The 15,197-nt window shown below is 43.2% G+C and overlaps 1 protein-coding gene across 3 annotated transcripts; it reads right to left on the bottom strand.

Moving 5' to 3' along the window:
- Positions 1 to 35: 35 nt before the first annotated feature.
- On the bottom strand, positions 36 to 12,959 carry smarcad1b (SWI/SNF-related, matrix-associated actin-dependent regulator of chromatin, subfamily a, containing DEAD/H box 1 b). Of its 3 annotated transcripts, XM_035535851.1 has the most exons (24): positions 12,724 to 12,959; positions 12,450 to 12,541; positions 11,938 to 12,073; positions 11,684 to 11,822; positions 11,403 to 11,451; positions 10,086 to 10,174; positions 9,410 to 9,508; positions 8,845 to 8,923; positions 7,967 to 8,394; positions 7,512 to 7,696; positions 7,083 to 7,173; positions 6,278 to 6,377; positions 6,135 to 6,194; positions 5,973 to 6,048; positions 5,389 to 5,524; positions 5,038 to 5,169; positions 4,480 to 4,575; positions 4,104 to 4,221; positions 3,421 to 3,536; positions 2,743 to 2,931; positions 2,161 to 2,279; positions 1,489 to 1,671; positions 847 to 956; positions 36 to 544 (listed from the first exon to the last, which is right to left on the bottom strand). In XM_035535851.1, exons 2-24 carry the CDS (start codon positions 12,496 to 12,498, stop codon positions 483 to 485), a joined length of 2,841 nt encoding a protein of 946 aa, XP_035391744.1. In that variant the 5' UTR covers positions 12,499 to 12,541; positions 12,724 to 12,959; the 3' UTR covers positions 36 to 482. The 3 variants fall into 3 exon arrangements, with proteins under 3 accessions (XP_035391744.1, XP_035391745.1, XP_026862301.2); XM_035535852.1 differs by having other exon boundaries at positions 7,967 to 8,391; positions 12,450 to 12,743; XM_027006500.2 differs by having other exon boundaries at positions 12,450 to 12,743.
- Positions 12,960 to 15,197: the final 2,238 nt, after the last annotated feature.

Consider the following 15,197-nt stretch of genomic DNA (forward strand, 5'->3'; position numbering starts at 1 on the left):
ACTACCACCAAGAAGAAAGAATGGTAAAAAGGTAATGGCCTTTTAAACTTTATTTAAATATTTGACAACACCACAAATAAAAGACAACACTCACATTCAAAATGGGAAAGTGTAAACAGATTTCGGACTGCACCTTCATCAGAAACTTATACTGAATTCTCCAAATTGATGGACATAAGCAAAAAATGGCAATGGAATATTTTCCAACTTAAAAAAAAAAAAACATTTGTTAAACACTGATCAAAAACAATACAACATTTATGTCAACAGAATCAGTACTCACATTCAGAACGTAAAAATGTCAACAGATATCTGGCTGCACCATCAGCAGAAAGTTCTAAGGAATTCTCAAGATAGACATGTACAACTGACATCATCTAAGCACCTTTTAATGGCAAGTAGTTCAGGATCAGTTGTTTGACAGTGTTTTAGTTCAAATGCAATATACTAATGTGCACAGGATGCCAGTCCTGATCAGCTTCTCAGAGTCCCAAAGAGGCCTTCAAGAGGGAAGCCATGTCATCAGGAATAATATCTTCATCACCTGAAAAAATTCACATTACCCAGTCTGGCCTTGACACACACCTGTAGGGGGGGATTTTTTCTTTTTTTTTTTTTCCTTTTCTTTTTTTTTTTTAAGGAGCCAGCATTCTATTAATGATGCAACAGAAGAGAGAATTTTAGAACCTCAAAGTCATAGAAACAGTTGCTCCTGAACTGGGTCAACCTGGAACACTCAGCAGAAATAAGTGTGTTGCTGGAGGACGGGTTAATGATTATGACTGCAGTGGCCTCTACAATTGCCTCTACAATGTTGGCAATGATATAGCAAAAAAGCATGCTCACCCTCCTGAGTGGCAGTCATGTCCTGCTCTAGTTTGAGTTTCCTCTGGCCGATGCGGAGCATAGCGTCCTCTATGGAGTCCTTGCTTATAAGCCGGATGACCTTAACAGTCCTGTAGCCAGGCACAAGCATTCAGATATACAGAAACCACACCAAAACTAGTTTATTTAGCAAATAATGCTTGCATGTATGCATGCATGCATCTGTAGAAGGTCTCAGGGAGAAACTACAGTATCCTGTAGATGTCGAGGTAGTAAAAAACTGTGGTGTAGTACATAATGTTTCCTGAAAAACAGTTTTGGACAGATGTCCTTCACCAGCTCTGCAAGTGAAGTGCTTCACAAGAAGCACTTAGCTTGCACTTTTCTTGCACAGTTTATGAAGGCCATCTATCCAAAATGTGTTGTTTATCTGAAAATATTGTGTACTACACTACATTTTTTACTCCCTCTCTATTGCTACCTCTTCATATTATTTTATATATATATATATATATATATATATATAATATAAAAATTTCGAAAACAATTGATAAAACATAACAGAATAGAAGGGATCATATCATTATGCAAATCAGATATGCTAATAAACAAGAGTTCATCATTCCTTCAATTGTCCACACCCATACCCACACACACTCTGACCTGGTTTGGCCGACACGGTGACAGCGGTCTTCTGCCTGCTTGTCGTTGTAAGGGTTGCAGTCAATGTCGTGAAGGATGACGACGTTAGCAGAAGTCAGGTTGATTCCCAGGCCTCCTGCCCTTGTGGACAGCAGGAACACAAAGATGTCCTGCTCCGTGTTGAACTGGTCGATCAGCACTATTCTGAGGTGTGGGAATGGAGAGAAACACTTCAGTGGGTCTTTACCACATCTGATTCTCTGATTAATGAACAGGCCCAGTAGGAAGCTTCCACATAGCCCTCCTCCACATCCCTGCCCTCAGTATTGTGAGTTGCCTGCTTTAAAACATTTTTTTTTGCTCATAGCAGGCTTGACATTTAGCCAGCAAGCCAATCAGTTGTAGACTAGAAGGGAAAATGATAAAGTTTGCAGTGTACGGTTTGGCTAATGTTTTCCTTCCATATTGACTTACATTCTTCAAGCAATTGTCCAGAAGGCACAAGTACCTTCAGATCCTCAGATAGAATCGAACCCATGAGTCAAAGGCAAACCCTCTGACCACGACTATACCACCATCCAGCCAGGCAGAGTAAAATTACACTTGCTGTGTGTATAAGTGTATGAAATGTCATTACAGTGCTAACCGCACATTTACTTTGACTACCCTAGCCACGTTTTTGGAAGGTCCCACCTGTTACTCATGGGGGTGGAGCCATCCAATCGGATGTATCTGTGCTTTTGGTGTTTGAGCAACACTTCCAGGATGTCCAGCATCATGGTGAACTGGCTAAAGAGGACAACTCGGTCTCCCTAAGGGGTGAAACACAAAGAGGGTTGAGTCAACTCATCCGCTTACCCAGTGGAGGAACAGGAGTATTTCTGTGCACATCAAAAACCTGCTGAATGCTTGGTGTGGTGTAATATTTTGACTTTCATCACAGGACTAAGTACCTCATTTTTGGTTTAACATGAGAGATATGTGGTAATTAGCAAATGGACTGGTATATAAAGGGAGTCTATTCTTGCTGCTGAAGGTACTGCGGTTTAGTTCCAGCTAATACAACCCTACACTTGTAAACAGAGTGCAGAGTAATGCAAAAACCTAAATAATATTAAAAAGATTCATTGTTGCTGATGGAATAAGGGTTAAAACAGTTTCAAAGCCAATCCTGCATGTGTTATACACGGTACAGATTGGAAATAAAATACAGGAAATTCTCTCACACAGGAACACTAAGCGCTAACTGCTGCACTTTTGCCCCGCCCACACCACCTGCTCTTTGAGGTCCGTCAGAAGGCGTGTGAGGAGGTGGAGCTTCCCTGAGTCCAGTAAAAGGTCTGTGCTCAGCTGGTGCTCCTGCAGAGATGGATACTGCTGACACAGGCGGTGTAGCTCAAAGTCCGACATCATCGCCATGTCGTCCTTTATCAGAGCTGGGTCTGAATCACGGTGACTGGGCTCCTTCAGGAAGGCAGACAGCGAAACACCGCTTAAAACAAGCAGTTACAAAACGCAGCTTAAAACAACCAGTTACAAACCGCAGCTCAAAACAACCAGTTACAAACCACCGCTCAAAACAACCAGTTACAGCTCCTTTTAAGGGATGGTGTGCCAGTTTTTTGTTGGTTTTTTTAATACATTTAATTATAGATATATGTGGTTACTTGCATTGAAACTAGAGTATGTATGATGTTAAAACAATGAAAGAATGTTTTGTCAAAGTTTGGTATTTTGAGCCCAATTCATGAGAGAAATAATTGTGACACGTCAATCCCCAATCACTTTATTATGTACAGAAAAGAATAAAATGATACCACTAAACAAACGTTCTAAAAACAGCACCGAATGTGAAACTGTATGTGTAGAAGATGGAAGTGTCTATAATAACTGGATGGTATCCTCATTATAGGATAGTAAACCGCGCAAGCTACTGAGAGCAGACATTCCCACCTTGAGCATCAGCTGGCTCATGGTGGACAGCCGCTTGCTGTTGTAGTACTGGCGATGCAGGAGCGGGTGATTGGCCATCTTCCTCAGCTGCATCATCACATTGGTCAGTTCCCGTTCTGGGCGGAGACATCAGGGAGAATGTTAGCCAATCTTAGTCAGAAACTATTCACTTTACTAGAAAGTCAATAAAGAAAGATCCTACAGCTGAGGGATTTGTTAACCAACACTGAGATAATAGCTTCTCACTCTAAATCTTATTGTCTGCTTATAGGTGACAATTATTCTTCAAATCCTGCTTACTGATGATAAGGAGGGGATGATGCATGTTGTTTCTATAATTCCATCCCCCTTCTGTTCTGGCCTAATAAACATTACAAGCACTTCTCTTTAAAAAGATGAGTTCATTTTAACTTCAAAGGATACACACATACCAAAAAAGTGCATGGGGTAAAAGAACAAAAAACAAACTTTAATAACCTTCAGAAACTGGAGCTGATCACAGATGTGGACATAGACTCTCTGCAGAACCTCAAGCTCAACACCCTCTTACACACACTTTTTCACACACATCCTTTCCCTCACGTGCACCCTCAATCACACGCACCTTCTCTCCCTCACGCTCGCCCTCTCTCCCTGACGTGTGCCCCTCTCCCCCTCACGTGCGCCCGCTCCCTAACACGTACTCTCGCCGCTGCTGGAGTGTTTCAGCTTGTGGAACAGGGCATCATAAAGCTGCTGCTGTTTCTCACTCATGGCACAGAACTCAACCTGCTCCTCCTTCTCAGGCAACTGCTTCAGGACCTGTAGATCAAAGCAGAGAGGAGCAGAGGGAAGCAGAATATGACAAACAGAATGAGTCACAGACACCCCCCCCACTACAGAAAGGACCCAAACAACACAGAATAAACACCCCCCCCCACATAGCCATGTCAGTTTCTGCACCCTGCCCCCCCCACCCCAACACAGCCCTATCGGTTTCTGTGCACCCCCCCATAAAACACAGCCCTGTCCGTTACTTTGCCGTTTCACTACGCATGGCACTAGCAGAGTGCGCCGTACCTCATTCTTAATGCGCCGCAGGATAAAGGGCCTCATAATCCGTTTGGCGTGAGCAATCCTGTCCCTCTCAAAGGTGCTCTGCTCTTCTGAGGATTTCTGGTGTGCGCACACACAGGCACACACACACACACACAGGCACACACACGCACGCACACACACACAGGCGCACACAGGCTGGGCTCAGAGTAATCAAGATCTCTACCAGTGGAAATGCTAGTGGGTCACAGCTGTAGCACAGTACTCTTCATTCGCAGACCCAAAGAGTCTCATCACCGCCTGCTTCAGCCTCTCATTATTAAGACCTTGAGGAGCAGAGTCAGGTGTGGTGAAGTGCAGAGGACTCTTCACCAGCATTTACTACGTGTCACAAATTCATATCGTCCATTGTATGTTTGCACCTTTTTTTTGTTCCTGTGATCTTTTGTATTTAATATGGTTCAAAATGCCACCTGAACAGTGTGTGTGCTAGGACCCTGCGCAGCTTCAACCAGCCCCTGGACTGTGAGTAGAGAGCCCAGCTGTGCAGAAGAACCTCTGGGTTCTCTGTATGGTTCCTACCATGGAAAACATCTTGCCGATCTGCGAGGTGCTGCTGGAGAACATATTGGGCATGATGAAGTTCAGCAAAGACATCAGCTCCAGGAGATTGTTCTGCAATGGTGTTCCAGTCAACAGCAGTCGGTATTTTGCCTATGGAGAAAGAACACATGCGCATCCAACCCCGCACACACACAATTTTCCAAAATTTTAGGCCTTTGAACCAAAACACGAAACATTCTCCTATAACAGTTATGTGGTTCAGAGCCAGGATGCATACCTGGTGTAATGAGGCTTCCTGCTGAACATGACTAGCTGTCATTATCCAGCTGCGCTTCTGTTTACATGCCATAGCTGCAGACATTCACTTACATTGATGGCCATCAGGTGGCGATAGCGCAGTGAGCTCATGTTTTTTAACATGTGTCCCTCGTCAAACACAGCATACTCCAGCTTGAGCTTTCGGAACAGGCTCCGGTCACTGGAATTCCCGATGGCCAAGTTGTACCTGGGATCAGGAAATAAACCGTGTTGATTGAACCAGTTGTGGTTGCACATTTGCTAATGATCACAGCTCGACACGGGTCTCAACTGCACGTCTTGTGAAACAGGACTTTAGGAGCAGGTCTCTTGAGACACGACTACACTTCAATACCATGAATAATGAATACTGCGGGGTCACTTTACCCAGACCTCTTCACATCCAGCTAAACACTTAGCATTTTAGCGTCGTTACATCATCAGAATGAGCTTGGTTCCCCCAGGCAAGTTCATGAGTCATGGCCCTGCTGGGTTTTTTATGTGACTGTAAAGATTATCGCTTTACACTTACTGGTCCCTCAGGTTTTTTACAGCAGCCTGCACAAGTTCACATTCCAACATGGCCAGCAGGGGGCATCTTTTTGAAAACACCTGCTTGTGGTGCATTACACTGAAAGAACTGCTTCAATACTCACGTTGAGACAATGATGTTGTAGTCCACCATGTTGCTGAGAATCTCATAACGCATACACCTCCTTTCTTCAATAGAGCCTACATACACACACAGGTTAGAAGGCATCCAAACACACACTCACAATCCCAACAGGAAGATCATTCCTCAGATCACAAAGCCTTACCATTATACACCAGAACTTTCAAACAAGGACACCAAAGGTTCAGTTCCCGAACCCAGTTATCTGTCAACAGAAACCCACAAACACTGTCAGAGCTCTTTGGGAAGTGGGGAGGAGTTAGGATAAGCGTTAGCTACTGCACTTACCCAGGGTAGAGGAGGGCACCGTGACGAGATGTGGGCCCTGGTTGCCCGCCTGGTAGAGGTGAGCCAGAAATGAGATGGCTTGGATGGTTTTTCCCAAACCCTGCATACAACATACAGCCATCCTTACACATCAGAAACTAAACCTTCACATTTGCGTAATTTCTCTCTACGGACCCTTAAACTTTCATCCGTGTTACTTTTTCCAATTGTCTGGGGGTCTGATGGTACCTACATTTTCAGGTTGTACAGGATTTTTGATTCTAGGCACAAGATTCAATTAGATAATGTATTGATTACATTGAGCTCCAAGTATACACTAAGCTGAAAAACTGGTTTGGAAAAATCCTTCAACTGACTCATATAAAACCCAATATACCATATAAAAACAATAAGAAAATATTGTCACTTTAAAATGTGTTTCAAATGTTTTTAGTTTTAATTTTTTATGAAAGTGCATATACCCTTAAGGTAACACATAATTAACACATAAATAATATATTATTTTTGTCATTATGAGAATGGTGAGAGCCACTGTGCTTTTCTGTAACATCCAGCAAAACATCTCAAAATTAAAACATCTTGACATGTGAAATTAGATTCTGGATACAAGTTTGATTTTGCATCTTATGCCACATTTGAGCAAAACCCATTTTATTAAAAACCTAATATGATACATCTATTCTGAGCATAATGTAAAGTTAAAGCAGGATTATAGGTGTAAAAACATGCGTCTTCATGAGAGCATTAGAAACATCGGAGTACTCGGCTGTGGTGTGTTCTAGGTAACAGGTTCTAAAGGTCTAACCATCTCGTCTGCGAGGATCCCACTCAGCTGGTTCTGGTGAAGCAGTACCAGCCAGTTGAGGCCAATCAGCTGGTATGGCTTTAGCTGCAAGCTGGACACACCATAGAGAAACATGCAGTTTCATCCTGTCATTAGGGAATCAAGGCTTTGTATAGAAAAGGAACAAGTTTGGATTTTTCAAATACCTGATACAAATTTCACCTTTTCTTTAACCGCTAAACTGAAATCTTACCAGAACCTTTTTCGGTTATTTGGGCTACATTCAATATAATTCAAGTAAACAATCCCCATTTTCAAAGAAAAAAGCTATAACATTTTTAGACTATTTGTCTACCTTTGCTAAAAATGCAAAAGTTTATGTATAGTATTAAAAACTCTACAGGATACTTTCTGTAAAGCCATGCAGTAGCTAGCAGAGGTCAGACCCACGTGCTGTTGAGGATGTGTGGCTGGGTCATCGAGCCTAAACCCTCCTGCACCACCCGGGCCATCTTTCTGGAAATTTCCTCACACCTTCCCATGAGCCCCTGCACCACCTCCCGTTCCCTCAGGACCTCACGACAGCCAGCCAGCAGGTCAGCAGACAGCCCATTACCTCTGTTTAAGGCGTCGTCCTAAGGAACAGACACCACCGGTGACTTAAATTAGGTTTTCACAATTAGGTGTTACTTCAGGAAACGTAAGGCATCACTAACGTGGCCAACACTGAACGAAGGTTAGCAGGGCAGGAGGCCCAGCTGTTAGCGATAGTCACATTAATGCTGACCCTTGCACACAGCAACCTTCTGTTCAGTGCTGCAGTGGATGACTTAATGGAAGCAGTAAATAAGAAAGACAGAAAAAAAGGAGCCGAAGACAGACAGAGAGAAAGAGATGTCTCTTACCAGATCATCCCATGTTTTATACGGCCGCAGTTCTACAATCTTCTGAGCTTTCTTCAAAGAACACCCAGCGATGAGTGTCAGCTCATCCACTGCAGCGCTCTGGAAGAAGCGAAGGATCTGTGCCTTGAGCCAGGGCAGCGCCTTGTCCGCCTGCTCCGGGTCAGAGTCCAGCTCCAGGTTTTCTGAAGACGCCTCAAAGTCGCTGTCATTGTCTTCTGAGCTTGCGCTCTGCTTCCTGGCCTCCACTCTTCGCCGCATCCTATTCCGCGCGTCTTTGGTCCTGCTGAGAGGTCTGTGCGGTTCTGGAGGCGATGCTGACCTGGCAGGAGGACAGGGCGATGAAGCAGAGGTACTGGGACTGGGATTTTCACTCCTGTGTTGAGGTGCAGGTGAAGCTTTGGACTCCTCACTGCTGGATTCCACTGCTGCTGATAGAAGCATGGAAAATGATTGTTAATCATTGCGAAGAGCTTACACCCCATTACAGGTTTTAAGCATGGCCGTCCAAAAACCCCAGACAGTCCATCTTTTTATATTTCAGATCCAGACAAAACTCAGCTAGCTAATCAAAGTTGCAGTGTGTTATTGCCTGGCTCAGGTCTGCTGGGAGCAGGAACAAAACCAATTTAGACTAGCTGGGTTCAACACCTCTGTGCCATTATGTAGGTCTGTAGTTTATTAAAATCCTGCCTGTAAGCTGCTGAGACAGCAATGCGGCCATCGTGGACCAGATGAGCTTACAAACCAAGAGCACAGAGCACAGCACACAGCACAATTGGATCAGTAAACTCCCTCGTATTGTAATCACACCAGAGGATCTCTCATTCAGATTAAAAATAATTCACAGTAACAGACACCAGATGCAGCAATGTCCTCACCATGGTCAGAGAACATCCGCAGAGCTTCCAGTGTGTCGTCCACCACCCAGCTGTGTTCCTCCAGCACATCGCGGAGCTCCTGGTGGAAAGCACAGCACACGCTTGCGCTCACTTCGTACACCACTCATATGATCAACAGCAAGACTCTGTCTAGGTTTTCACCTTCTCTCTGTGAAGCTGTGCATACTCTTTTTTTTAAACCATTACTGCGATAGTGGCCTTTGTGATGGTGATATCGCAGAACACTTCAATATGCGGATGAGTACTCAACATTCACATTTACAGCATTTGGCAAACCCTCTTATCCACAGAAATCCACAGAATTCAAAACAATTCACAAAATCTGTTATGTTATAATTGTTTGCTATAAGCGTTCTGACCAATCAGACATTCCAGATGGGTTTTCTGCAGAGGTTTTTGTGAATTACAGCATTCACAAAATAGAAAAAATGTCAGCTTGCAGTGGGGCTGGACAGTTCCCTGGTGAGGACTATGGAACAAAGCGCTGATCTGTGCAGTGGCCCGTGAGGCCCTGTGATGAAGGGCCATGGTGTGAGTGACTCACGTTCTTGTCCAGATGGGGAAACTTGCGCTGTAGTCTCCTCACCATGGCCTCCTGCTCCTTCCAGCTGGGTTCAGGGCCCTCTTCCACGGAGTCATCTGTCTACAATGTAGAACACAGCCTTGTAACCCAGATCCCAAAACACAGTCATGTCAACCCAGACATTAGAACATGGTCACGTGAACCCAAACTCTATAGTACAGTCATGTAAACCCAAAGCACAGAACACAGTTGTTATTTGGACATCAGAGAGGTGGAACTCCACCCACAAAGCCTCCTCTCCAGGGCACCTCTCCAAAGGACAAATCAGCCAATCAGTTGGCAATAAATCATTGCAGAAAAATGATTAACTGGTAAACAAGTAGCTGACATACTGTGCAGAAAAGCAATAATGTCCACGTCCTTGAACTCTTTTCTTAATACAGTTTTGCTGTATACTTATATACTCAGCTTTTATGTCATTATAGTTCAATATGTTAGAACAATCTCTCAATGCTGTCCTCTTCACCTGCACTGCACACCTTGGGGTGTTTCCATCTCTACTACATCTGGTTTAACTCAACAGATGTGCATGTGCAGATGTGAAGGTGTGTAAGTGTACAGGTGAGCAGGTGTGAAGATGTGAAGGTGTGCAGATGTAAAGGTGTTAAGGTCATCTGGCTGCAGTAACCGAACTCACCTCTGACATGCGCCTCTTTTTGCGGTGCGCAGAAGGGACGTTCTCCCGAGAACTGTCACATATCTCTTGCTTCCTCTTACTCACTGTATCTGATATGGGGAAGAGTGTCATGCCACGATGCACCCAATCAGCCAGTGATACAGTGATACTAGGGCTGCCATGGTAAATGTCTGTGAAATTCCATTTCAATCAGTGGTGCTGATGGCAACTAACAGGAGGGAGTTTCTTAAACAGCTCGGAGTGCAAAAATTGCAAGAATCACTCTTATTTCTTGTAAGAGAGTAGTCCTAAACGTTAGACCCTTTCTGGTATTTCATTTCTCTGAATCAGTAACTATGTGACTAATCTGCATTGCCAGGGCTGTACCCTGTTCATGAATTCATCATAGCTTGTAAAAATATTTATGTAGCAGTTGTGGAATGGAACTGATGCTCACTTAAAAAACAAACAAAAACAAAAACAACTAGGAACAGCCCAATATCATGTGCTACACTATAAATTTGAACCTTCGTGATTTGCCGTCTGGAACAGACTGATCACAACAGTGTTATACGTAGAAGAATAGAAGCTCTCCAAAGTGACCCTGAGAGAGGACATGACCTGAGGAGGTTTTTAGCCAACATCTAAGAATATCAAAACGTAAAACATTTAGGGTAGAGATATCAAATTCCAGGGCCAGAGAACTGGAGTCCAGCACAGCTGGGCGAGATCCTGCTCTAAATCACTTAAGTCTCACACCTTCAGTCGTGATACTCACTCCATCCTTTCAACAATGTTGTGATGCTTTTGAGAGACCAATGCCTGACCAGCTGCATCAGAGGTGATTGAGCAGCTACACCCCCACCTGATACACTCTGTCCCTCCCTGACCAGACATTCACACCTCCTGGCTAGGATGAATCTCCTATACTTAAAAGGAAGAATGTCAGAACACAGGGCTAATGACAACATGATAATACTCTGCAGAAGAGAGCAGAACTTGACTTGATTTTTACTTCTTTCTGTGGTGTGCGAGATTATTGTTGATATTTTCTACCCATTTTTCCTTATATGGCTTCCCTATGAATCATCTTTAATGTGAATTATAAGGTACTATATAATTTGAACTTTTCAATATTCTCAAACATCATAACAACCAAGAAAACCTCAGTGTTTTTGGACTGTTTGGAATGTTCTTGACCTACTCGTTCTAAAATCTCAAGCTGAAATTTCTTACACTCCCCCAGATAGTTACCATGAACACAACAGAACAGTACTGTAGGGAGAAATAGCTTTAACATGGTAAACATTGTATACAAATGAGTGAATAAATCAGTACCTCTGTTGCCAGGTGTCTCCACGAGCAAAGCTTTTTCTTGACTGCTGTCCTGAAATATCAGTGAAACAAGTACAATGAAAAAGGTCCTTTTCACACTAATGGGACAATAAAAGGGTCTCAACAGGTCCATCATTCGCGATACACCATTTGCAGCACTGGCGTGAAACATTTTAAATAAAAACCCGAAATGTTTTCTTTTTATCACTTTGAGGGTTTGGCGATCAAAAATGGGACAATCTGGGCGGCTGTCCCCATGCACTATGGAAGGTCACGGATTGTACCTGGCCTTTGAGACACGGTGTCTCCTCATTTTGCTGCTCTCGAACTGTTTGCATCTTCACCTCCATTATTTCCTCCTCTTCCACAGACAGCAAGATGACATCCTGAGCTGTCACCGCTTTCTTCCCAGTATTCACAGTCCTAGTCGATAACGAGACACAACATCCAAACGCAAGACGTGCTTTGGAATCCTTGTTGGTTACGACAATTACAGTGTAACTAAATACAGAACACCACCCAACATCCGTGGTCTTACCCCAACCACATCACAGAACTCCCAGATATCTCAACATCTGAATCTGAAGATGAATCTGCTACCACAGCTGTGGAGGCTCTGGCAGTCCTGGGCCCTGATGGACGCTTTGCCTCTGGAGTTTCTGGTACCGTTCTATCTGTAATAAAACAATAACATTTAGAAGAAAACAGATATGAAACACTTACTGACATTAATCACAGGTGCTGATGTCAGGAGAGGATGTGCGGAAACACACGTCAAGAGTGTGAGGCGTGAGCTCAGAACGTTTTTTTTTAATTACAAGAGTTTTATAAAGTAACATAGTTAAAGGTTTGTAATGGTAACGTTTCTACCGTTAGCTTACAATGACCATACAACGGTATACAAACTTATAAACAAAGTTAAGGTGAGGTTGCATATCGATACAACCAACAAGGGAGACTTGTACACATACATTGCAGAGGGCGACCGTGAGAATTACTCAGCTCATTACCCAGCTAGGTAGCTGGTTAGAAGAGCGAGTCTATGCCTACCAGAGGGATCCGTAAGACTTGCTGAAATGGGCCCATCTTTGTTCCGCATTGTCCAATCTGTCAGAAAACCCGACCCCTGGTCCAAATATTTCCTATGACATAAATTTACAATAACTAATAGATGCCATTGAACCTGCTGTGCAGAAAAGTCGCATTTGCTTTAAATAAACAGCCCTTTGGCCAGGGCCACCGAAAAAAAAATTCCCGGTTAGCTAACAGCTAGCTAACAAAGAATTTCATTTTTTCTAGCGCTAGCGTTAACGTTCCTACACACCTGGCAGCCCGGCACGCTAAAATTCCATCCCCCCCCCTCCCCCTCCTTTGCCACTGAACGGCTACAGTGTACTGTTTTTATCAATCCCGTATGCGTTAACGTCAGCTTTGGGGCAGAGCTAGCAGCTGAAATGGCAACGTTTTGTGCGCTGTAAACCTGACATTTAGCCAGGTTAGCTAACGCTACTGAGCAATAAAGCGACGCAAAGCCGAGGGCGAGCCGCGAGACCACACGAGCCTTGCCATTAACGTTGGTTGCTACGGTGGCCGCAGTGCAGCGCGAGCTTCCTCGCGAGCTTCCTCCCGCGCTCAGAGACTGGTTTAACGATTAATGTAGAAGTACACACCGCTATATTTAGCGCTACATTAAATGCACCCTGGATGACAAAAAGATATTGGCGACGTATTTCATCCCTGTCTTCGTAAAGGTGCTAGAAAGAAATTAATGGAGTGGGCCTATTTATAAGATGTAGTGAGAGTTACGGTTTACAGACATGCTAAGAAAGGTTTGGTTCTAATCTAATCTGACTGACGTCTTCAAAGCATGACTTTAAAATGAGTTGAATGTAACCCATTACCTAATTACCCATATGCAAACATTATTTAAATGATAAAATATCCAAAAATTAAAAAATAAAAGTCATAGCCTAATTATTATGATGTTTCATAATCTTAGATTATTGGTTTGGTTTATTGTAGTGATAAAAACATTGAACTGTGTTTTTTTTTTATATAAATAATTTATTAAATAAATCCTAGTTGCCACATGGATTCGTTGTCAATTGATCCAAGTTCATAAGAAAAATAACGAGGTATGTTTGGACCTCTTAAGTCCGAAGTAGGAGTGGGAGATTCAGCCGTAGTTATCTAGCCTATTAAGAAAAACAGCATTTTTCTATATACCATTTCGGCTGCATGACATTCTAACATGAAACTCGCAAAAACAGGCAGGTCACCATCAATTATATTGATAATATACCAAGTAGTAATTTTGCCATTACCCTCCATAAAATTGCAGACTACAGACTACCAGACCTAACTGGTTTTTTTTGTTTTTTGTTTTGTTTTTTTTTGGTGGGGGGGGGATCCTTTTTCAAATTTTCCTATGAAATGAACACAAAAGCCATACATTCACTGTGCTTACTGTCGGGCTTTGAACACAATTTTAGATTTAATGAAACGTTGCAGAAGTCCACAAACAGGCATATACAGAATGAAATAGTCATTGCAGTCGTTGTATCGGATTCATCGCTTCTTTAGGCTATTGTTTAATGGCGAAGTGGACTCAAACCCCCCCCCCCCCCCCTCCCCAAAATATCGTGGTTTTTTTTGGTGTTTGATCGCTGGTGAACGGTGCGCGAGCTGTCGACGAGACAAACGCGCGAGCCATACAAAAAGCGTTTTCCAGTGGTGCTGGTAGTGCGCGCTTCTCATTTTAATATCCCACGAGGCAACGTCCGCGACTGCAGTAGGGACTGCGACGTTTCTCACGCACTGCTCCAGAACGTGTCTGGCTCCCAAACGCTGGAGTATCCTAGTGCTTTAATACATCGGTTGGGCTACCCTGGCTGGGAAACTGTTGGCTGTCTGTTAGATTAGAAGAGTACGTTACAGTAAGGGCACTCGCACTATAAATATCGGGGTTTTTTGTTTGTTTGTTTTTTTGCATTTTGCGGAAGATCTCAAATAAATATAAATATTTTTAACTTGGGAAGAAAGAACAATTTAAATTAATGTCATACTATTCTCTAAAACAGCAAGCTGTTTCTCAGGTGCAGTCCTTGACAACCTTGAACTGCAGAGTTCACTTGCTTTAATCGGGTAGTCTATAAATATATGAATGTCAGCATGTAAAACCTTCAACTAGTGTGTTACTAGAATGGGTCCTTTAACAGTAGAAATAAAAAAGAATGGGAATTAGAATTTCATGGATAATATAGCCATGACTACGCTAGTTTATTCTAGCAATACAAAGTTCAAACGTAGTTAATGAGGAACCGCGACTGAACTTAAAGGCTACAACGTGACGCGGTGTGCGGGGACGTGCCTTTTAAAATGCTTAGATACGAAATATTAAATTTGGACTGCAAATGAGTAAAAAAAATATGGGTGCAAAAACAGAAAACAATATGTTAGGCTATAGGCCAATGGGACATATAAAGTAGAGACTATTGTATTATTTGCGGAACAGGCCACCAAACCCATTCACTGTACTGAGTGACCATTGGAAATGCTAAAGGATCCCGTCGCGTGAACCAAAGAGATGAATGCATTTGAAAGCATGTTGCTGCGTGCCACGTGTGACGTCAACCCAGTTGTTTTGGACTGGTCATCCAATTGGAAACATGGTGTCAAATCTACAGAAGCCGAAATGGGTCCATCGTCACGCAGGCTTTATCCTCTTCTATGTACCACAACGCCCCCTCGGCAGGAGCTCGGCGCTCGCCCCCTGCTGCTTTAAGCGGCAGCACTGAC

The sequence above is a fragment of the Electrophorus electricus genome, chromosome 17, assembly GCF_013358815.1.
Source record: "Electrophorus electricus isolate fEleEle1 chromosome 17, fEleEle1.pri, whole genome shotgun sequence".
NCBI classification, from domain to species: Eukaryota; Metazoa; Chordata; class Actinopteri; order Gymnotiformes; family Gymnotidae; genus Electrophorus; species Electrophorus electricus.

What these genes read in the sequence shown, in the direction of transcription:
- smarcad1b (XM_035535851.1), bottom strand. Translation starts at nt 12,498, where the DNA reads ATGCGGAACAAAGATGGGCCCATTTCAGCAAGTCTTACGGATCCCTCT. An exon ending in AAAAGAGGCGCATGTCAGAG is followed by an intron (nt 9,509 to 10,085) that starts GTGAGTTCGGTT and finishes TCTACATTGTAG; the next exon opens with ACAGATGACTCCGTGGAAGA. An exon ending in TACAACATCATTGTCTCAAC is followed by an intron (nt 5,525 to 5,972) that starts GTGAGTATTGAA and finishes TCCTGATCCCAG; the next exon opens with GTACAACTTGGCCATCGGGA.